The sequence below is a fragment of the Furipterus horrens genome, unplaced genomic scaffold (genome assembly GCF_987537825.1).
Source record: "Furipterus horrens unplaced genomic scaffold, mFurHor1.1.pri manual_scaffold_1, whole genome shotgun sequence".
NCBI classification, from domain to species: domain Eukaryota; kingdom Metazoa; phylum Chordata; class Mammalia; order Chiroptera; family Furipteridae; genus Furipterus; species Furipterus horrens.
Window position 1 is genome coordinate 194486302 of NW_028327171.1, and position 23379 is coordinate 194509680.

Sequence of the window (23379 nt, forward strand, 5' to 3'; positions counted from 1 at the left end):
GAACAGAAGCACTTAGCTTGGAGAAGGGTCAGTGGAGACCTACCACTATAACTAAAGGCCTGCAAAGTGGCCACTTAAAGGAGAAGGTTGTGTTTCCCAAAGAAATGAAGACTAAGGGTCTTAATTCTTCACAAGTGACAGTGTTTCTAAGTCAGAGGACAGATATTGACTATGCTCCATCAGGGATAGAAGGAAGACATGTGTGTAAATGACAGCAGGAGAACCTAAAACTGGATTTAAGAAGTTCCTGACAGTTAGGGTTGTGACCCAGAAAACACATTGCCAATGTGGCCTATGGCCATGCCTTCTGCGGGAGATTTAAAGCAAAGAGGTGGACAGCTGTTCTGGATGTTTTTGGCATCATTTCTCTGGATCACAGGGCTGGCCTGCTCTAAACCATCTCCTGAGGTCCCACTCTCATTCCAGGATCATGTATTATTTTATTTCACCTACCATAGAGTCACACACACATATGTGGTAAATAGTGCATGATATGTAACTTGGGGCTGGCTGGTTTCTGGGATTGAAATGATGGATCTGGGAACCATCTTATTCCAAAAAACATCTTTCCTGTCCCCAGGCCAAACCATACTTCCCTTTGAGTCTTGCATTGGTCTCTCCAAGTTCTTGGTGCTCTTTCTAGCCTTTTTCCTTCTAAAATAAAACAAAACAAACATTAAGGCCAGCACAGGAGGCAGTGTGTATAACCATAGTAGGAGTACTAAAGACCATGTTTCTTACTGAGCTTTTACCATGTCCTCGTTACTATGCAAAGCATTGTGCATGGCTCATTCTCTTTACTCCTTTTCAGCCCTGTGCAGTAATGATGTTATTACACTCACTTTACAGGTGGGAAGACTGAGGCTTTAAAAGATTAGTGAGAATCAGTCCAGGATTCCAGCCCAGGTGAAAGACTGTGCTTGGGCAATTTCACTCAGTCTGCTCAGGGCTCATATCCTCCTTCCATCACTCTGTAGCTAGGGTCTCAGACACATCACTTCAGTTCTCTGAGCCTCACTTTCTTTCTTTGTAAAGGTGGAAGAATACATAAGATAGGCAGACAAAGCCTCTGATATACTATCTGGCACATAGTAGGTGCTCAGTTAACATCGGTTTCCTGGTTTCCTTCCCCCTGCTCCTCCTCTCCCCCTCCCTGGGATTTTCATAGTCTGAGCCATTCCTTCATGATGTCCTGGTTCTAATCAGGTCTCTCTCAGTGATAGGCAGGGACATTTTGCAGCTCAGCGTCCCTCTGACTGATGTCTACTGCTAATTCCTTAAATTTACATATCATCTTTCTTCCCTCAAGCTCATAGCACTTAACAGACAAGTGGGGCACAAATGATTTAACTAAGTGAAATTCAGAGGCCTGCTTGTCTCGAGATTCTGCAAACTAGTGGATTAGCTCAGATGTCAGCACTGAATTATGATCCCTCAGCTGCTCGTGCTTAGCACGCCACCAGCATTAGCTCCCTGGTCTTCCAGTGGTCCTTTAAATCATGCATAGTGATTATCATCTTATTGTGAGAGAGAGAGGGGAGAGGAAAGGAGAAGAGGGGGAAGGAGGTGAGAGGAGAGGGGGTGAGCTTGGGCCCCTGGGGGAAGCAGTCTGTGAAATCTTTGGCCTAATTGTGCCTGAAGTTTTAGCAACAGGAGGGGCCAACAGAACAGACCCAGATAACATCCAGCCAGCCCAGCTCTTTACACCTCCACGCACATTTTACTTACTAAATGCTAACCATTATACCATGATTCCCCTGCCGCTTAAGAATGTAAATTCACATAAGTGACAGTATTTCTGCCAAGCAATTTTCAGGCAGCAAGGGGGTCTTATTTGTGAAACTGTGAAGGAAGAAGGCTGAATAATAAGTCTCTGAAATCTGGTTTTCTTTATATATAAGGTGGAAACAGTCAAGGCTTGGAAATGACTGGAGCGTGGGAGCATTTGGGGGATTCTCACTGGTGGTCAGTGGATAAGTGTGTCCACAGGTCACTGTGTTCTTATTAGTTCACCTCACCTTTGAAAGGGCTGTTTGTTGGCTCAGGACAGTGGGAGGGAATTGTGAGTCTGAGGGATTGCCAGAGGCTAGCTGATTCTCCCTCTGTTCTCATTTCTAACATGTTAGCCTCATATCATTCTTGATCCTTGTGTTTGTTATTCAATGATTCGTAGAAACAAAATTTTCTTGAGTTAGTGGCATATCTGTGTCACTATTTAGGGACTGTGAGAAGAAGTTGTATTAAGCCTTATATGTGTGACACCAGGACCCTTTCATCTAACCAGGGCAATAAGAAAGACAGGCCCAAAACAGTTAGATTATAATATAAGGCAATGTGTGTCTACCTGCTGAAATGCATGAAAAAATTGCCTCCGGTCTTTTAAAGAAACAAGGGAACATCAGTGATACAGTCAGTAAATGCTCAAGTTGTTCAGACAAGGGAAGAATTAATGCTGAAATGTGCCAGAAGGGTTAGGAGAAATACTAGCAAAAGAGGTGGGATAGGTGGATTGGTCAGGGAGGGAGGAACTACAGGTAAGAAGAGCAAGAGGGGCAAAAGGAGCAGGGCCCAGGGGAGAAGCCAGTTTACCTTGAATAGAGTGTGATTAACTGCCCAGACTTGGGCAGGGTGCATGGGACACAGCTGAAGTGAAGAGCCTATTGTCTGAAAGTGGGGACACCTAATGTCAAGTCCAGCTCTACTACTTACTAGTCACTCACTCTACCCGGGACAAGTCACTTGAACCTTTCTGAGCCTCAGTTTTTCATCCTGTACAAAGTAAGATTAATAAAACTGAGCTCACAGGTGTAGAGCAAGGATTAGATGAAATAATGCATATGAACATGCTTTGTAACCTGTAAGGCATTATGCAAATATGACTTGTAATTATTATCATTAATAGCAGCAGTAATGAGATCTGATAGGAGAAGCAGAGGTTCAGGAGCTCTCTGAGTGTCTGGTGTGGCACCAGTATCTCCTCCCTCAGTAGATCGCCATCATTCAAATTCTAAGCTGTAGGCAGCTGGCTGCTTATCTGTGCTGACTTTGGCCTTGAGGAGGCCTTGTGTTGTGGGGTATTAGACAGACATGGCTTTGAATGGTGAAGGAGACACAAACTGGAATTCCAACTATGCATCCTAAACTACTCTTAATTTGACTTCAGGGCAGGATAGCTTCTAGAGCAAAAATCCCAGAGAATCTAACCAGAAGGGATATAGGGAAGCCAGGGAAGAGAAGCAAGGTATCTGGGAGGGGGTTGGGGGGAGGAAGAAGCTGTTTCTGAGCCACCGATGGGAGGACTGTCACAGGCTCAGCTCTCACTAGAAAGATTATGTCAGCAGGAATAACAACAGCAAACCAGCTGTTTCAGAGCTCTGAAGTCCTCGACTCTCCTTCCCTGACAAGCCCAGGGTACTCACAGACCCAGCTGAGTAAGAAAGCTCTGTGAACATGTCTCTAATTGGCATGATCCTGAGGCATCTGATGTGCTAGGTGTGAGGTACAAAGCGGCCCAGCCATCTTACAGAAGTGGTCAGCATCAGAGGTTTCAGGGCCAAAAAGGAGGCAGTGAGACTGTCTCCTCAGAGGCCACCTGGTTCTCTGTACAGGGGACCAGAACACCCCTGCACAAGTTGGCTTTGCAGGTGCAGGTCCTCACACCTGTGTCTGCAAGGCCTGAGGTCTGCAAACAGGAAGAGGAACTCGGTCTTGCACAGTGTCTGATGTAGTTGAAAGCTAATCAGCTAAAAGGCCCATTCTCCAACCATTTGGATGGGTGAAACCCTCATTTTCCAGCATGTGTATATCCTCTACTAACTACATAGCCTTTGTTAGGGATGATGACACCACCTCTTTTCACTGGAAGTGTGTTTGCCTGGCTGTCTGAGAAAGGCCAAGTTCAGGCCTCCCCAGGCTGGGCAAGGAAGGGCGTGGAGTCTGTGAATCACCCCTAATCAGCCCTCACCCTCTGTCCTGCCCAGGCACCATCTAGTAACACTGGTGGAGACAGAAGGTTTTAAATGTCTCCCATTTGGACAAGGCCCAGCCCAGATGATAAAGGCTTGAAGCATAAACCACCTGGCCAGAATCATCCTCTAGTCTAGCAGCCACCTCACGGCCTTATCATTTAGTTCATTAGAGTGCAGTGGCCCCTCTGGGATGCCAGTGATGAACACGATGCAGGTCTGGCCTCTCAGAATCTAGGGAGAGAAGACAAGTGCAGACACAACCAGCCAAGACATAAGGCCAACAGCACCAGATGTCACATGTAAAAGAGGCTCAAAGAAAGTGGTGGCAAGGAATAGGCAGAAGGGACTGGCTTAATGGGAAAACTCAAAGGACTTCAAGGGATGCAGCATGAGAATCAAGGCCCTGAGGGAGCCTTAAGAAAGGGATACAGGACCTGGGGAACGAGGACGTGAAAAAACAAGATACCCAAACTCTGGTCCCTGCTTTTCCCCTGGAGGAGCGACAGCTGCAAACTGGTATCTTTCCCAAGCATTTACCGGGAACCTCTGTTTGGTTTATTTTCCCCAGATGACAGGAATTTCTTGCGGCTGCAGAGTGATGGCCGCAGAGAGGGCCAGTACGCTCGGCTCATCAGCCCGCCAGTGCACCTGTCCCGAAGCCCCGTGTGCCTGGAGTTCCAGTACCAAGCCACAGGCGGCCGCGGGGTGGCGCTGCAGGTGCTGCGCGAAGCCAGCCAGGAGAGCAAGCTCCTCTGGGTCATCCGCGAGGACCAGGGCAGCGAGTGGAAACACGGGCGAATCATCCTGCCCAGCTACGACATGGAGTATCAGGTGGGGTGGTGACGGGAGGCAGGTGCGGAGATCCGCGGGAGTCCTTGTGATCTGTATTTCAATATTTCAAAGGGCCCGTGCCCATTCATCATTAGGGAACGTGGTTAAGCACTGCTGTTTTCATTGTGTTTCTCACGTTGCCATGGTAACTAAATGACACTCTTATTTGTTATTCATAATGTGACTATCTCTACACCCAGACTTGGTTCTTTGTTCCTCCTATTGCCTTTTATATTGCTGAAATCTTCTCCAGCAAATGTTTCTTCTCTCCATTCTATTTTAGATTGCTATCAGGTAGGCTGACAAAGGCACATAGCAGCCAGGGAAATAAACACAAACAAACCCTCCACACACATGGAAGAGGCCTGTGGAGCCGCGCAGACTCCAGAGGAGCAAGGGGAACAACCTCCCAGACCTGTTCCAGCCCCGTGTGAACACAGGAAGGGGCAGGTTGCTGTTTGTGCTTAATGGCCAGTGGAACAGAGAGACTCATCTCCAAATGAGTGGTTTCTCACGAAGCGGCTCGAGGAGTTGAGTTCTATTATCCCTGCCCCACAGAGCGGAGACTGAGGCACAGATGGGCATGCGCAGCTGTGCCTGAAACTTGGGGAGAGTAGACACACTGTGGACGAGGTGACTGAGAACCAGCCAAAGCGTTAACCTGCTCCTCCCCAGATGAGGAGCAGCAACAGATGGCTGGTGAGGCAGCCAACTGCTTGCTTAGCTTGCCAGAGGACATGTGCTAGTTTGCGGAGAAAATCTGGTGAGGGCGAGAATGGGGAATGGTTGAAGACCAGAGAGCAGAGGGGCTTCTGTGTGCAGTGTGCAGTCACTTGCAAGGTTGTAAGGTGTCCTCTGAGTTCCTGCCCACCCCCACCTGCATTCCCGCTTTAAATCTTAATATAATGTATTGTAAGTATTCATTTGCATTTTTGTCTCACCCTCTAGATAGTGAGATTCTCAAAGGGCCTTGCCTATTAGGTTTTGTTACTGTCCTTGTGCCTGGCACATAGTAGGTGCTCAGTAACTATTGGTGAAGGAACAAGTCATTCCCTTTCTCGTTGTAATGATAGAGCCATAAAACAGTGTTCCCCCCAAGGCAGTCCAAACCTGTATACTCTTATTTCTCACCTTACCCCCACCTGCTCATGTGTCCTGAGTTTCCAAATATTTGGATTGGGCATTTGGAAGATTTATGAGAACGGAAGCTCAAAAAATGGCTATGGAAAATGTAACCCTTTAAACACACTCCAAATGTGGTCCTTTTAATCAATACATTCGAGTTACCAGACAACAATATCCATCACTTTGTAATACATATATTTTTAATCCCTTCAAATACACATTTGATTTGGACCAACTCTTTTTAAATTAAGATTCCAAGCACCATAGCCATGTGGTCAACAGATGTGTACCAGGAGCAGTCACACATACACCACACACACACATTTTAAGCACCAGTTAACAGAAAACTGGGAATCCTTGCACTGTCTGGACCAGGAAGCTCAGTTAACCATGGCTCGTGTTCTTCTGGCTTCTAGATTGTGTTCGAGGGAGTTATAAGAAAAGGACATTCGGGAGAAATTGCCATTGATGACATTCGTCTAAGCACTGATGTCCCGCTGGAGAGCTGTATGGGTACGTGAATATCAGTCTCTTCATGACTCTTCCAAATAATACCCTAAGGGCTGGGATATACAAGAGAAGGTAGCATACCCTTTTCAGACACAGCTGTTACCCAGTGGGAGAGGCAGTGGAAGCCTGCACAGGAGGTGAGGGGTGAGCGTCGCTGTGTCTTTGACTACATTCAGAATGGTAGGGTGTCACATGAGGGGAAGTGTGATAGCCCCGTTCCCATTCAGAAATAGACGTGCGCTAAGTACAGGGAGATTCTGGGTGTCGACACCCCTTCATCAGACTCCAGCTTTTAGCAAAGGAAATGCTAGAGGATCAGAACAACTGCCAGTCAGAATTACATGCTGGAAAGTTTTGATGGATTTATTGGAAGCCTTTAATAATGAGAAAGAATAGTACCTCTGTTATATCAGAGTGATAATGTAATTACCCAAGTAGTTCTTTGGCATGGTTGAATTGCAGGGCAAACTACGGCGTGTGAAGTAACATTGTAGATTTTGCTCTGAAACTCATACGTCTAATGCCCAAGATCCCAGAATTATTGGAAGATTAAACATTCCACACGAGGTGACCAGCATAGGGAGGGTACCATAACTGTCCTCTTGGACGGAAGTGCAGAGCCCACCTCAAATGTACACATTTTACCCAGCTCACCCCAAGGGTACCCTGGTCATCTTCTATCAGAGCCGTAGACATTCTTGAAAGCGAGAGGAAATCCTGAGAAGGAACGGAACCTGCTTTCCATCAGCAGAGTGACCGTAATAACTCACCAAGTGCTTTTCTTGGCACACGGGTCCCGGGGGTGGTGTGTGCCTGATGATGTCAGGAGCACCTGGGACCACCCCAGTCCCTTCAGGCAACTCTCAGGCCCCGGGCATCTAAAAGTAATCCAGACTCTGAGAAAGTAATCAGTGGTAAGTGACTGATTACAATGCTTCTGGGACCCATTACTCTATAAAGGGCTTTTTGTTCCAAAGCAACTGTGAGAATCTCTCTCCACCCACTGGCCCCCATGATAATCATGTGTTAGACACAGTCTAGAGCATGGGGAGGACCTGGGACACTTTCTGAGGGATATTATTTTTAAAAACTTAATGGAAGTCGTCATCATGCCCTATGTTTGTCCAATTCTTTCTTCCCCTTATCTAACTCAAAATGTTGTCTTTTTTTTTTTCCAGAACCCATCTCAGCTTTTGCAGGTGAGAATTTTAAAGGTAAAAAAAAAATGTTTTTTTCTGCATGCCTTTTCCTTCCCCTCGTGTGATGTGAATTTGATGGAGGAAATAAACCTCCAAATTTAACAAGTGTCACAAGAGAAAACAGACACCACACCTTGCTGTCGCTAGATGGCGCCAACAACACCTGTAGAAGCAGAGGCGGGAGGATTGAGATCCTCACTGTCTCTTGTTTAATTAAAGTTTAGAGACCTCCAATAGAGACAAATAGGTTACAGATAAACCTTTCAGCCTTGCATTGTCCGACAGGGAGCAATGAGGCTGAAAATGCCTGAGTGGTGAGAAAGGAGAGGCTGTGGGGGGACTGAGCAACAACAACAAAAAATCAGTAGCAAATTAAAAGTGAAATGAGGTGGCAATGATTTATTTTAGCCTGAAGACGGTTTCTTTCCAGTTCCAGTTCTGGGGTACCAAGGCAGCTGTCTCTATTAACCCTCAGCGAGAGCCAGTGGCAGGCAGTGTTGTGAGGGAGGAGCAGGAGGGAAAAGACACCAAGAGAGAGAACCCTGCAGAGGAGAAGTTGCAGAATTCAGGAGCTGGTGTCTTAATAAAAGGAATTAGGAGGCACATCTGATGACTGGAATTAGAGCACTTTAAAAAGAGGGCTGAAACACCAAAAAGGGCATTTTCTCCCTCATAAAATAAATACAGAGGAGATCAAAGAGAGAAGAATTTGAGATGCTTGCCTCCTGCTGGGGGTGGGGAGGGGAGAGGGAGGCCTCCCAGCTGAGGGGGGGTGGTACCACTGGTGCTTTTATCATGCAAAGGGTTCCACATTTTGCCCTCTTTGCAGTCCAGTTAGTTGTCGCTGCTGAAGTTTCCACCCAGGTTCCCGTGCTGAGCATTTAGAAGCCTGGGTGTGACAGCACACTCGGGGACATGCACCCTCACCTAAGGACTCGCTCTGCAGAACCTAATTTATGCAAACAACTGTGAGGTTGCTGGGCCCGGTTTGTGCTGGCTGGCCTTAACCCCGCAGGTGACAGCATTTCAGAGATAAGGGACGTCAGTTTTACATCTGAAGTCTAGACTCATTATCTTCACTCTCATTAATCTGTCCAGCTCCTGGCTAGAAAGAGATGGATTCCTGGTTTGTCACCTAGATGCACTCTCTGACTCCAAATCATGTCACCTAATTTGCCACTCATCACCCACAGCCTTACAACAATAGACGGGGAGGAGGGCCCACACAGATTATCTTTTCTTTCTTTCTCACCTTCATTGACCCTCCTCCTTAGCCCCCTCCCCACACCCCATTGAGCATTTGAAGGGTTAAGAGTATTCATGGGCCTTTGTTGGCGCTTTTTGGGTGTGAGATTTATATTAATGCAAATCTGAGCAGGGGAAGGAAAGCTGAGGTCAGAATTGAACGACTCAGATTGTAGCTGAATTCAAGTTCTAACCTTCAGGACCCAAGGTGATGATGGTGTTGGGGATGTGGAACCTGCTATGCTGTTTTGCCAGACTCTGGTTGGTTGTTGAGACCCAAAGCCCCCAGGAAGGCTAGTTAGAGACTTGCAGCCACTGCCGCAGACTGTGTATAATGTGTGCGCACGCACGCCTGGGTCCATGACTGACAGGTCCGGTGGCTGAGTGCTTTGCTTCCGTAAGAGAATAAACACACCGGGGCACATGTGCTCTCCTTGAGGCTGTGTTTACCGTGGAACTTCACAGTCCAGTCATGTTCCCTTGTAAAAAATATATAAATAAAACATCGTCAGAGCCACAGAGCTCATTTAGCCAAAATAAACACAGAAACTCAGTGATCTGAAGGTAAGAATTTCCAGCGCTCCTGGCTGGCCGGTTGAGGGTTAAGCAAAGGCAGAGCACGGGTGGCATGTATCGGCCCACCAGTGTTGTCTTGGGAGGTAAAGAGCATCTTTGGAAGGATGGAACCAAGTCTTGGGAGCAGAGACTTGGCTGAGAAACACAGAATCAACAGCAGGGCCAGAACTGAGAATGGACAATTGCAATCACATTGACAAGTTTGACATGGAGCTCCGAGTTGGTAGCCGGCTGATTCCAGGGCCAGAGAGGCTTCTTTTGGGCTGAGGCCCATTGGACCTCAATATGCAACTTTGTTTTGATTCATGCGAAGCTTTCCATTTGGGAGAGGGAAGAGGACCCTTTGCTCTTTCTAACCTAGCAACTGGCATACCGTTCCTTGCCTGGTCAGGACAGAGGAAGGACCTCTGTTGGTGGGGACCGGGGGCCTTGGGATTAAATCAGCCTCCTTACTCAGAAAGAGAAATCAGGTTTAGGCAGACAGGATATGGAAAGTTGATGGTAAAACACTACTAACAACAGGCATTTACATTGTTAGTATGTTTTTTGAATTTGAGTTGTTTTTCTTTTTCATTATAAATTAACCATGAGAGAGGCACATTCTCATTCTTTAGGAAAGACCAATGTGTACTAGGTAAATGTTGAAGGAAATGCAATAAGACTGGCCTGTGGACCTGGGCTTATTAGATATTCTTGATCTCTTATATTTTGATGTCTCTTTAATTTTCTGCCCCTTGTTTCTCGCCATGCAACTTTCTTTTCATTCAAATCACCTTGTGTTTTCTGCTTAGTGTATATACTGTGGTTGTACAGCAGGGCGTGAGTCAGTAATAAAGAGAATCAAGCCATGGAGAAAAAGAACTGTACAGAAAAGGGACAAGGAGAAGAGAGAATGAATAAGCTGCATTGTCGTGCGATTTTTAAAAAGACTTCTTTTCTTGTTGTTATGAGTCACATTTTAAACAATGTAACCTGGGTGTGCACTCTTTTCCTTTTCTCTCTTTCTTTTTTTAAATCACTAGCTATAAACAGAGTACCGTCATGTCTTTTCCTAGAATTTGAGCTGTAACAAATGAAAAACTGTGTAAAGGAGGGAAAAACAAAAAGCAAAAAGTGGTGTAATTAAGGTGATGGATTATTTCCTCTTAACCAATACTTTTCTTTTTTCAGTAAAATAAAAAAGAATAATAAAGAAGCCAGTAAAAATATATAAAGCCCATAATCAGATTTCTGTAGTTGTTGACCATGTGGTTATTTTTAGCAGCTCATAGTGGAAGCAGGAGTCCTTGTTCATGTTAGAGGCTGTGGGCTCTGAACGAACAGGAGCAGAGAGACTGGGTCTGGTACCCTACTTGTTAGAGATCCATGGCAATCCCAGGCTGGGTGCACTTGTGGAATCCGGTCGTTGTTAGAGTCAGGAATGGTGGGTGCTAAATGGAAGATCAGTATGTCCTGTTAATGACCGTGAATGTGGGTTCTGTGTCTCAGAGCAGGTCAGAGGGGCATAGGGCCCATCTCTTGGTTTTCACGTTCTGCAGTCCTCCACAATTTTCATCCAGGTAAATCCAGGAGAAAGTGAACATCAAAGGCATCTCTCGAGGGCATAGAGGGGAGCAGTCATAAGAGAGAGCCATTTGGGGGTGCCAGAGCCAGAGCCTGCATCAGGTCTTACATTTTGTTTACTGGTGACAACTGGCCTGTCTCTCCCTCCCCACCCCCACCCCCACCCCCATTCCCTATCAACTGCCTGCCAGAGGCTTTGCCCACCTGCGTCATGGCCCCCCTCCCAGGGCACAGGATCTGGGCTTGGCCTCCAATTCCCTCTCTCCTTGGCTTCTTTTCTCCCACAGTTCTCTCCCTATTAGAAGCACTTCTGAGCTGCAGTGAGGGTTAAATGGTGTTTGTGCACATAATCTCCTGATGAAAGGCAGAGAAGTATTCCTACACCCTGCCAGGGCTCCAGATAGGCAGCTGTGCTGGGTGACTCCTTCTCCTTGCCCCCGCCTCCCGTCTCCAGCTGCCAGATGAAGCCTAGGTGTTGCTGAGCAAGGAAGCCTGGAGATCAGATGTGTGTGAATGGGGTAACTGCCTGGCTGCTGTTGCCTGCCCAAGGGGACAACCGAGGCCTTCTCTGTGAGGTTCGCGTGTACACCGCACCTCTCCCGTCACAGAGACCTGGCACGTCCCCTCCCTGCAGGTTTACCATTTATCCAAACAGCTGCCAGTGTCAGTTTCTCTAAGGGTTGAAAATATATTTTTTGGCGGACCTTTCCTATCTCCAGGAACAGAAAGGACAAGCCTTAGTTTAACCCTTTGGGTGCCATGCGTAATTGCTAAAATTCGTGTGAAAAATGCCAGGCTACTTTGCTGAGAAATGCAGAGTTTATGAAAAATATCTATAAAAACATTATTATTCATAATAATTTGCTGAAAATTCCATGACATATAGTAAATGCACGCTTCTTTTGTAAGCAGTGTTCTTTGACTCAATTTAGCAAGAAATTTATTGAATTTAAGTTATTTTATTATAACAATTATTTTAGAAAAAATACAGTCTTTCCTTCAATATGGCTTTTGAAGTATAATATATGGCATAATATAAAACCTATGATTATAATTTGAAAAAACACATAACAACATGGATAACAAGCAAGAAATATGCCAAATGTTGCATAAATTTGGGGGGAAGAAAGAAAACTTTATAACATACAAAAAATGAATACAAAATGGCATTCACACTAGAGACATATATCAATAGATATCAACAGTGAAAAACAGTTTATAAACAAAATACTAACGTTATACCATGAAGCAATGAAAATGTCCATTAGCAAAAGCTTCCTTATCATGCTCACTGCATAGAGTTTCGACGATTATTGCAAAAATAAATGAAATTAAAAGGACCATTTAAAATGTAAGTAAAATTATAACAGAATTAATATGTCAGTATTTGAACAAGGGTAAAAATTCAAAATCTGGATCAACATGAGAAAAAGTTGTATCAATATATAACCCGAGGTACAAAAAAAGAGAACAAAACATAGAATACGAATTATTCCATTGTTGTTTACATTTATAGCCATCGAAAATAGAGTCACTGGGAGCGACACTGGCACTTTTGGGAAAAATTGTCAGCATCGCTCACAGCGACGTTGGCACTTAAAGGGTTAAAGACAGTAGCGTAAGTGTCTCCAAGACTTCAGCCAACCAACCAACCACAGATCTGAATTTAGAGGCATTGTATTTATTTTTTTTTTTCAATGCAATAATTAAAACTTAGCTGGTTTAGCTCAGTGGATTGAGCGTCGGCCTGCGAGCTAAGTGTCGCTGGTTCGATCTTCCAGTCAGGGTACATCAGAGAAGGAAAACTCTGACTCCAAAAAACCTCCGCTGCCTTGCGGCATACCTCTTCAGGGGAAAGGCTAAGGGAGTAAACCCCGACAGAAAATCCGGAGCCGGAGTCCCTAAGGAGGTTTGATGTTGTGATCAACACCGGCAACTCCTGCGGCGCACCTGAAGCCAAGCTGTATCGACTCCGTCTTTCCCTTGGACCCTTCAGCTGCGAAGAGAGGGGGGGTCTGCTGCATGGGCAACAGCAGACCCTCCATATTACCCTGCCCAGGCTCTGTAGCTTCAGCGTCATTGCAAGATGTCGATTCAACACGGGAGGAGACAGATACCGTGTCACTCCCGAGTCGGACTGCACAGCCATTCTCGGCGGTGCAGATAGACTCTTAAGAAGCTACACCATCGTCTCTCGAGACGGACGGCTGCCGACAAGACACCTGTAGGATAGGGCATAATTCAGATGTTTTTTAAAAGGGGGATGACTACAGAAAAAATATTTTTAGCGCTTTCAATCTTCATACAGACTTTACAGGGGTTTTTTTGTCTACATTCACTCATTGAGCACACAATCCCCTGAATTTAAAATCTTTTAGAGCAAAATTTGAACACCAACATAGAGGGTCCTTTTACACCAGTACATGTTCTATGTAAAAAAAAAAAAAAAAAAGGCATTTTAGATAGATTGGGGGGAGGTGGGGTCAGCAAGGTTTCTGCTGGCTTAGTGCAAACCTTCCCTCTACACACTGCTTGTCAGGCAAATCGAGAGTCGTTTCTCAGGGATATTTCATACTTTTACATTCTTTTTCCAAACACACCACATTCCTCTACTATCTTCTGTAAACTTTTCTAGAGAAGCCAAACTTTTTTTTTTTTTTTGGCTTGTTTAATCTCTCAAATTAAATAAAGCTTTTATCTGAAATACCCCTTCACCAACACTTTATTTTCAACCTATACAAAAAGGACTCCACAGATAGGCCAGGCCTACAACAGTTCTTATTTGCATTGAACGCTTTTCTTTTCCTGTCTGAGAGAGATGACTCACCCCTGTTGTCTTTCAAAACATTACTTAGGAAACCTGGGTGACTCCTCCAGGTCTGGGGGAAGTGTTGTAAACTTAGCTGTAACAGACAGTTTCTCTTCTCAGCAATTCAGTGAGAACCTGACTTGACTGAGACGGTCCTCAGACAGGATCTGACAGAGGGGTCTGCACACTTTTTCTGTGAAAGGCCAGACAGTCACTGCGTTGGGCTTTATGAGACTCTGTGGCAAGTACTCAGTGCTGCCCCTGAGCACAAAGGCAGCCACCAGTGATATGGGAACAAATGAAGGAGGCTGTGTTCTGAAATGTACAATGTCCAGGTGGGCTAGGTTTGACCTACAGGTGCTGTTATCTGAGCCCTGGGCTTGCACACAGAATGTGCTTCCGGCCCTGGCCCTGCTCCTTACCAGTGGCATGAATGTCTTCTGAGGGCTCTGGGCCATTTCCGGTCTCACTGTGTGTGGCTCTACCCTCCTCCTCAATTCTCCTCCAGGTGAAACCAGGAGAAAATCACTCACCCTTTCAAGTTCTCAATTCTCCCATTTGAGGGTCATGATAATACACGTGAAGCCCATAGCCCTGTGACCGCCACACAGGAAATGCCCAAGTATGGTCGCTGCTGTTCTGGCCACATTTCCCAATTACATATTAACCCAGTAACTCCATTTGCACACTACGAATGGAAGGAGCACTGGCCGCTATGTAATTTCTCTGCTTACTTTCCTCCCATGCATGGTTTCTTTAGATTTACTGTTTCTCCAAATTAAAATCTGTCCGTTTACCTTGCCCCCCTCCCCGAGAGCCTTTACTTGCAGTTACTGACTCTTTAAATATGTCTCTTATTATCTCACGCAAAGAAAAAGTTCTGTGGAGCCTTGGGGATGGGGGGTGGAAATTAATAAAACAATGGTTCGGGAGTTGATTTTCCAACTGGGGAAAAGGAGGTAGGTGAGTAAGCAGTGGAAGTTAGAGCAGTCAAAGGGAACATTCAGGTCAGCACCTGACCAACTCTAGGCCAGGTTGAAGTCTCACCTGCGCTCTTCCTCCCATGTTGGGGACCAAACTCAGGCTCCTTTGTCATGAAGCAACAGCCCAGCCACCCCATGTGGCTGAGTGTACAAGTGGGGCATAAATACAGCCACTCACCAACCCAGGCACCTGACGCAGGTAGAATCTGCCTGAAAGGGACACTTTCTTGCAAGTTTACATAGAGGCACAGTAGAGCTAGCAGAATGTCCAGCACTTTCCAAGAATAGCTGTTAGGTAAAAAGCCAGTGGGTCATTAACATTTTCCAGGGAATCTGAATGTTGGTCCAAAATACATCCATCCATCCATACATCCATCCAACCAATTTATTGGATTTGCTGCTCTTGGAAGGTGCTTTAGAAAGGGATTTAACCCCTACTGATCTATTACCTTTACCATAGCCTCATTAGCGTACAGCCCTTGGAGGCCACCACAGAGCCAGGTTCCCAACCAGTGATCCATCTGCCTGTGGGGATTGAGTCTCTAGCTGGAGAGTATTGTGAGAAACCCTGACCCCCAACTGCAGGTCACCCAAAACTCTCCTGTAGGAGATGAGGGAAGGATTATTAGGTATATCCTTTTTTTTCTAACTCTCTTAATTAACATTGGCACAAACTCACATAGTTTGTTTTCTCATTTCTCCAATGTATAAGGAAAACATTTAAGGAGCTGACTGAAGTGGGGGAATATTGCTCGCAAAGAGGAAGAGGGTCTTCTATCCAAAGTGGAGTTTGTCTTCCGATGCAGAGCAGAACTCTGAGGCCAGGGTGTCTGTCTCTGATTTTGAATGGGTGATCCACATATTGTCATTTTACCTTCCTCTAGTGGGCCCCCTAGACCCTCCCCACTGTGCCCCAACTTTGTCTCTATCATAAGAAACACTTTAGGAATAACATTAAGGCCACATCCTTCCTCAGCCCCAGCCCTCTGAGCCCTGGGTGGTGTATTTAATGTTGAGAACCAGCATTTTAACTGAAGGAAAGCAACCCTTTGAATTGCAACTAGGTAGTGATGGAGGGAATGTGGGCCACTGTGACCGTTTTCTGCTTGACAAACATTTGCACTCCTGCCTTTGTGGTCTGGTCAGGTGCTTCAGTTGGGGAGTTAATCCCTGTGGGCTTATCACCTTCCTTTCCTCTCCTGGGTGAGCTGCAGCCTCATTAGAGGACGGCCCTCCCTGTGTGGCCAAATCGACATCAGAGGCAAGGCCTAGGGTGCCCTTTAGGCAGGGGGTTGGCATGGAGGCACTCCAGGCCATTCCCGCATGCTTTGTGGTTTCTTGTGCATCCTTCTGAGCCCACACAGAAATCCAACAGCAGGATGGTTGCCAGGCAGCAGACACTCTTGGTGACCTGAATAATGAGGTGACACTCATTCACTGTGACTCGAAAGTTGGCCATTTCAAGGAGCTGTTTTCAGCGCTTTGCTTTCCTTTCCTGTTTCTATGCATAATGTTTAATATGGTTGGGGAGGGGGAAGCACCTTCTTGATTCCAGAAATAGTATGGGAATCAAGAAAAAATAGACTAGGCAATGTTGAAGATGACAATGTAGGCAGGGGCATGGAGGGGATCCTGGGATTCTGGGATCCTTTCCCCCAGGGTGGGTGGGGGCTGTGGATGTGGCTGCCAGAGTACATGCTGTGTGACACATGCTTGTCAAAGTTCCTCCAATACTGTGGCACTTCAGATGGCCTGAAAGGCATCCGCGAACCCTGCACCTTCATGGAAGGGATCCCTAAGACTAGAGGAACCAATAACTAAGATCTGAGAAGGTGGACAGGCTCTGAAAATTTTTCAAGAAAAATGCGCTCATTTTTCTGCCACATCTGAGAAGGCATCAGAGGGTCTGACCAGCCCTCAGCTGTGCCCCAATCACAGAGAGGAGTTCTGGTGTTTGGGCTTGCAGCAGTGGGCAAGCACTGACTCAGACAGAAGGCATTGCCTCAGTTCAGTCCTTTAATCACAAGCATCTACTGAGTGTCTTCTTTGTGCATACCCAGGGGTAGAAACCAAGACGAGAGTGTGTTCTTCTGCTCAAGGAGCTCTTGGTCTCATGGGGGAGGTCTGAAAGTATAAATAAGCTCTGTCTGTGTCTTGAGCAGAGATAAACCCACAGAAGAGGACCATGGGATAGCCCATGGATAGAGAAGATACATCCTTCTGGCCACCAGCCTTTGATGTGAGCAGCTAGGGAGGGATTTCTCATAGGTTAAGCATACATCATTTTTCAGAAGTAAAGATCATGTTTGGTTTTGGCAAGCTCTAAAGCTCCTAGTCCCATTCTGGGCCAGGCTCTGATCTGATGTAAATCTTTGGGAGAATCAAGTTGTAGTACTGTTTTGCATCAAGTGGGACTCCAGCCAGTCTTTCCCCAGAGTTACACTGGGCTTAAATCTACTACATCATCTCCATGGCAACCAGAGGCTGGCCAGCAAATGTGGTTGCCTCCTAAATCCTCTGCTAGCTTCTCTTCCCTCCTCTGTCTTTTCCATGATTAAGAATGATCTCCCTCCCTTTGCTCTCCCTCACTCTCGTTCTCACACACCCACAATCATTTTGTGCCCACATTTTTTTCTTGCAACATCCTTCCAATCAGATTTTTAAATCCTCTACCCAATTAAAAAAAAAATGAATCGTTAGTCATTGCTTAACTGTGGTAATTGACCTGTTTAGACAAGACCAGGCTGATTTCAGTGGGCATGGAATCCTTGGCAAGCCAACGTGGAATTTACCTTCAAGTCTAGCCAGCCTAATTAATACACTGTTTGAAAATGCTGGCCAGCCAGACCAAATACTGTATTTCCATCCATTCAGGGAATCAGCCTTACAGAATCCCAGAAGTCATTTCAACATTATTTACTTGTGTGTGTGTGTGTGTGTGTGTGTGTGTGTGTGTACATGTTTGTGTACATTTGTGTGTGCGCGTATGTGAATTATACACTTCTATGTATTATAGAGTAACTGGTGTAACAAAGAAAAAAAGAGCTTTCTAATCATACACATCTTGGTTGAATCCCATACTTACTGTTGACTTGCTGCGTAACCACTGTTGGTTTAACATCTCTGAGCCTCTATTTCCTCATCTGTAAAATGGGTCTGATAGTACCTAACTCGAAAGTTGTGAATAGAAGTGCTTGCCACGAACTAATAGTGCCATCTTATTCCCCTCTCCCCTTCCCTATCCACTTCAAAGCATGTGTGTGTGTTTTTCTTTTTTTTAATATTAATTTTTTGATTAGTCTGCATGCTCTCAGCCTAGCAACACTCTTCTGTGTCTCTCCACCAGGGGGCACCCTCCTGCCAGGGACCGAGCCCACAGTGGACACGGTGCCCGTGCAGCCCATCCCAGTCTACTGGTATTACGTAATGGCCGCCGGGGGCGCCGTGCTGGTGCTGGTCTCCGTCGCGCTGGCCCTGGTGCTCCACTACCACCGGTTCCGCTATGCGGCCAAGAAGACCGATCACTCCATCACCTACAAAACCTCCCACTACACCAACGGGGCCCCTCTGGCGGTGGAGCCCACCCTAACCATTAAGCTAGAGCAAGACCGCAGCTCGCACTGCTGAGGGCCGAAGCAAGGACAGCGCCCAAAACAAACAAGAAAGACTGCAAACACGTTGCCTCGATTTGCACTTTTTTCTCCTCGCCTAGTCTCTGTGTGAACTCTCAGACATCCCTCTCGGGGCCCAAACCCTGTGCACCCTTATCCATCCTGACCGTTTTTCTTGAGTTCTTTTCCTTTTTCCTTTTGTTGATACCAAACCAACCAGCCGACCCCAAGTCTAATGTTGCGTTTTGGATGTGGGAAGAGATACACCCCTAAGCACTTCACAGCTGAAGGCTCAGCTGGTTTTCTTCCAGAGACTGGTTCCCTGATCCTTCCCCTTGCCTTACCCCACACCTCCTCTCGGCGGGCAGTCTGCCAGGAGACTTGAGGGGAAACTGGGATCTGTGTGTTTGTACATAACATACATTTTGTGTGTGTGAGTAGCTCTGTGTGTGGGGGGGGGGTGGGTGTGAGAGAGACTGGTTCATTGTCACGGGAAATGTGTGGGTGTGTTCAGAGAGGGCCCCCTTTAACTTTTGTGTTACTTCTCCGGGGGTACATTTTACAAGAAAATAATATACTGTACTAGTTTTGTTTACTTGGAGAAGAGATTGAAGCTTTTTGTTGCCTTAGCTAGCCCTGGCTGGCTTTCTGTTGGCTACCATTGTCATTTCCAGGTACCTGAAAAAAAACAACTAGAGGCCACATGGACTGAAATGTGGCCCTTCCCATCCCTATCCCCATTCCCCACCCACCTGACCCAGGAAGAAGGTTCCCTGATGCACTCAGACGTGACCCCCATCCCGTCTCCTGGCGCCTTTGAAGTAATGAGATAACAGCCACTGGGTGCCAGTGGAACCATCTCTGTTTCCAGCCCTGAAGCAAATCTGTCTCATGTTGCCTTATAAAAGAGAAGCTCATAATGAATGTTTAGCTTTTATCAGTTAAGTCCAATCTTGGAATAAGTCATAGAGTATGACGGAACTGAGACTGATGTAGGAAAAGCAGCAGCTTAAGTTGAGAGCAAGAGGAGGTGAGGGAAAGAAAGGAGGAGAAGGAAGGACTGAAACGTTGTCTTTTTGTCTCCTCGCCCGAGGGGAATCATTGTGCCCAACTTTGGAAGGAGTTGAGTAGGAACGTCACGACCCGTATTCTTTGGTATTATATTGGTCATTGTGATAGCATTTGTAAAATATGGGGAAAGGGGATCATTTGCTTTCCTTTCATGGTGTTGATGTGTGCCTGAAACTATAGCCAGTAAAATGTAAGGCTGTCCACCTGACTTATTTCAATATCATAACAGAATAAAGAGTAATCTTTTTTTTTTTTTTTTTAATGTACCAATGCACTACCCCTTAACGCATATTCATAGCATCTGGCAAATACACCCTCATAGTCTGGCCTGGCATTTCCAGATGTTGCTGCATCATCAGGAGAAAGTATAATGAAGATAAATCCGTTGCTGCCCATTTGTCCTCTAAGCAACATGGGAAAAGGGATGTTGGAGATAAACGGCCTAATGATATTGTACAAAGGATAGATTCAATAATGGAGTTAATTTCATTGATAGATTTTAATGAGATTCTCAGTGTACTGGGGCTCCACCTTTGGGGTGTTTATTTGTCAACTCCCTGCTAGGAATCCCCAGGGAAAGTAGAAGATTCTCTCCAAAGATGGTTGCTTGGGCTGAAAGCGTCCAGGTACCTTCTGAGAACGAAATACTAATGACTGATTTTTTCCTTTTTCTGGCTGCTTGGGAGAGAGAGACTTTAGCATTCTTTCAGAATATCCACATCCTCCCTCTAGTGTACACACTCACTTTCGCATCTGGTTTGTTTCATCCTCCTGAAAAAATGGTGCTCTCCCACTCTTAATTCTATTTCAAAGAGCAACTCTGTCTCAACCACAGCAGCCCTGCCAAGAAAAGAAAAGATGAAAGGCTAGAGTATGAGCCACCTTGACATTTCAAGAAGAGTCCTATCCCAGCTGAAGATGGAAAAGAGAAGCAGGGAGAGGGAGGAAGGGCCGGAGCCCAGGATACCGTGTGATGACTTCCATGCCAGTCACTACGGGCCTTTTGTCTCATGTGTCCACATCCAGTCATGCACTCAGGCCAGGCGTCCCCTTGAAATGATTGGCACCCCTGCAGGCACCCCCTGCAAGTGTGGTGTTAGGAAAATTACTCCTGGAAAATCCAGCCAGTGTAGCAACTGTCTGAGTTACTATATACCCTTGAGGATTTCCTTTCTTTAAAAGAAGATGACATCAACTTTGTGAATTTGCTGTATCTTTATCTGGTGCCCCTTGTGGCATCATTCATAGTTGAGAACATAACACTGCTCAAATCTTTGTGAATCCCATGATGCATTTCAGCTGGGGGTGTCTCTCTCTCTCTCTCTCTCTCTCTCTCTCTCTCTCTCTCTCTCTCTCTCTCTCTCTCTCTCTCTCCCCGCCCCCCAGCAACTTTCATAGTATTATCCAGGTACTATGCTAAAAGGGCAGCTCTTCTATAAACTCATGGCTTGCACATTTAAAAAGCAAAATTCTGTATTTTATAGAGGGAGGGAAGGCTCATGCTCTTCTAAGAAAAATAGACCAGAAAGGTGAATGCATGCGTGCATGTATTTAGAGTTGCTTCTCAGAAGACAAAGAGGAAATAGCAACTAATAAAATATAAAAGGATGAATGAATGAATTGAAGGTTCAGCTTGGGCTATTAACATTTTTGCCTTAGTAGAAGTCTCACAGCAAGAGACCTGGGAAGGAAACCCTTATCTCTGGGTGAAAATCCCTTCCTGGACATTGTGCTGGCAACTGCTAGCCCCTAATTGCTGGCAAAGGCAGAAAGAAGGGGAAAAAAATATCATCTCATCTTTTTAAAAAACAGGATGCTTAAAGTAAAATTGTCTTTTCCCTTATCCCACATTTATGGGATTAAAGCCAGAATAGGATAGGAAATACAGTAATGTTTCTGAGGTTGGTACCTCATCTTTCAAAAGACCCTGTCTTGAAAATGAAACTAGCAGGCAAGCAAACACCTAAATAATCAAAAATTACCAAAGAACAACAACAACAAACAAACAACAAAAAAACAAAAAAGAAAGAAAGAAAACTTAAACATTTGAACTTCCTATTCTTATCCCCTCTCCCTGTAACTGTGACAGCTCTTGCATTGCTCAGTTGCCTGTGTGTCAAAATAACTTGTGGACATTGGAAACTTTGAAAATGTATTGTGTGGAATGTAATAAAGTGATAATATTTTTATACAAACATCTGGGTTTTTCTTTCCCCCTTTGCCTGCGAGAACAAAGTTGAAATGTAGGCTTTGAACAAATTGGTATTTTCAAAGTTTACAGATTGTCTTCTGAGCTGTAGGGCATTTCTGTGGGAAGTAGGTGGGTTTTCTCTTTGAGACCAAATGCCAGCTCTTTCTGATATTTTTATTACTGCTTGTTAGGGGTTTTATCCAGTGTGTGCAGCTCAGCCAACATTTATGATTGGTGTGGGACTTTTGTGAAAGTTGGAAAGTGCTAAATTGCTCAATGTGATTTCTACAAAATTTCTCTTGCTGGCAAACCCCTGGAGATTGGACTCTACTGTCAAAGGGTCCCTGAGGGGATGGGACCAGTGGGCTGAATCCTGTACTTGGCTCTGCAGAGACAGATCAACTTCCTTTGGAGAAGAAGTGGCGACATCTTAGCCCTCGTCTACCTTATTATTATTTCCAGGGGAATGTTGATCTCCCATTTATGAGCACTTTTGCAGGCAAAACGGGAATTTGTAGCATGTCTGAGGCTCAAAGATATTCCAGACTTCATTTTGGAGCAAGTAATAAAGACAATGATATGATTACTGTGAACCTGGAACTATCAGGTTAGAACCATTTATAAAAGGAACGTTCTATAAAAACTGAGAGGAGCTTGAGGAAACTTACTCAAAAAGTCAGGTCTTGTTGACAGGTATTTTTCTTTGGTTCTCTTCTTTGGGTTGTTAGTGATTAGTTATACAAAATATTTCTAACATATGGGGATTAGGGGAGAAAAATCTAGGAACTACAACCTCCCAGATGTTCAATATTTCTAGAATGTGGTGAAGAAGAGGTCATGGCAGGATTTTCCACCACTCCCTATTCATGGAGCATTCCATCAACCTAGGAACCTTCCTCAGGGGTCTGAGAACTATGATTAAAGGTCTTAAAAGGGACATATCGAGGAGATCCAATTTCCACCAGAGTCCTTCTTTCTTTCCCTCTCTAAACCTAGATCCATGATAAAGTGCTTTTACAGTCTAAAACCTCTCCCAGGCTTCCAGTTTTCAGACCTGACAGGAAGCTCTGTTAGTATAGATGGCTCAGTACAGATGCCTCTCTGTCCTGTGCTGGGGAACAGAGTAGAATGTGTATGATGAGAGCTTGTTTGTTCCTCCAATGACAAGCATAATTACCCATTTTGTCTAAATAACATTTGGCTTTCCTTACAGCCATTTGTTCTCATTAGTAAAAGATAAAATGAAAACATCTCAAAAAGCATTTCTTTCAGGCAAAGACCCAGGCTCAGTCAACATTTTCCTGAGCTGGCCTGGAACCAAATTTGCCAGACTAAATTAAATTAGCCATCAATTATGCTTCATTAGCATTGCTGTTTTTGGAGCCCCCTTTGAGAATTTCATCATGGCTCTTCCCACCTTGGTTCTAGTCCCAAGGCTTATTCTGGAGGTACTTTCTCTGCCCCAAAAGGACAAAGATTGTTAGGACTCTAATCTTAGGCATCAGACACAGTGCTATTATCAGTGTGGTGTTTCATATCAAACTCAAGCATAAATGTTACAGAAATTGTGTTCCATGGATCATAAATACCAGATGTCAAGGCGCAGCATGGTCTGTTTGGGCTCCTACCTGGCCCTTTATGGCAGTTTAAATGTGCACTCTTGCTGTTGAAGCAGACACCGCCCTCCTAGCCCAGAT

At 45.3% G+C, this 23379-nt stretch overlaps 1 protein-coding gene across 4 annotated transcripts in view; it reads left to right on the plus strand.

Moving 5' to 3' along the window:
• NRP2 (neuropilin 2) overlaps positions 1-23379 on the plus strand; it is a 120836-nt gene that overhangs the window by 83189 nt on the left and 14268 nt on the right. Inside the window, exons 13-16 of one of the 4 annotated variants that reach the window (XM_090282874.1) lie at positions 4537-4799; positions 6341-6437; positions 7613-7648; positions 18156-20806. In XM_090282874.1, the coding sequence (XP_090139000.1) occupies positions 4537-4799; positions 6341-6437; positions 7613-7648; positions 18156-18436 (677 nt within the window). In that variant the 3' untranslated portion in view covers positions 18437-20806. Of the gene's footprint in view, positions 1-4536; positions 4800-6340; positions 6438-7612; positions 7649-18155; positions 20807-23379 lie in introns of those variants that run through there. The other 3 variants (XM_090282882.1, XM_090282868.1, XM_090282871.1) reach the window with 3 other exon arrangements.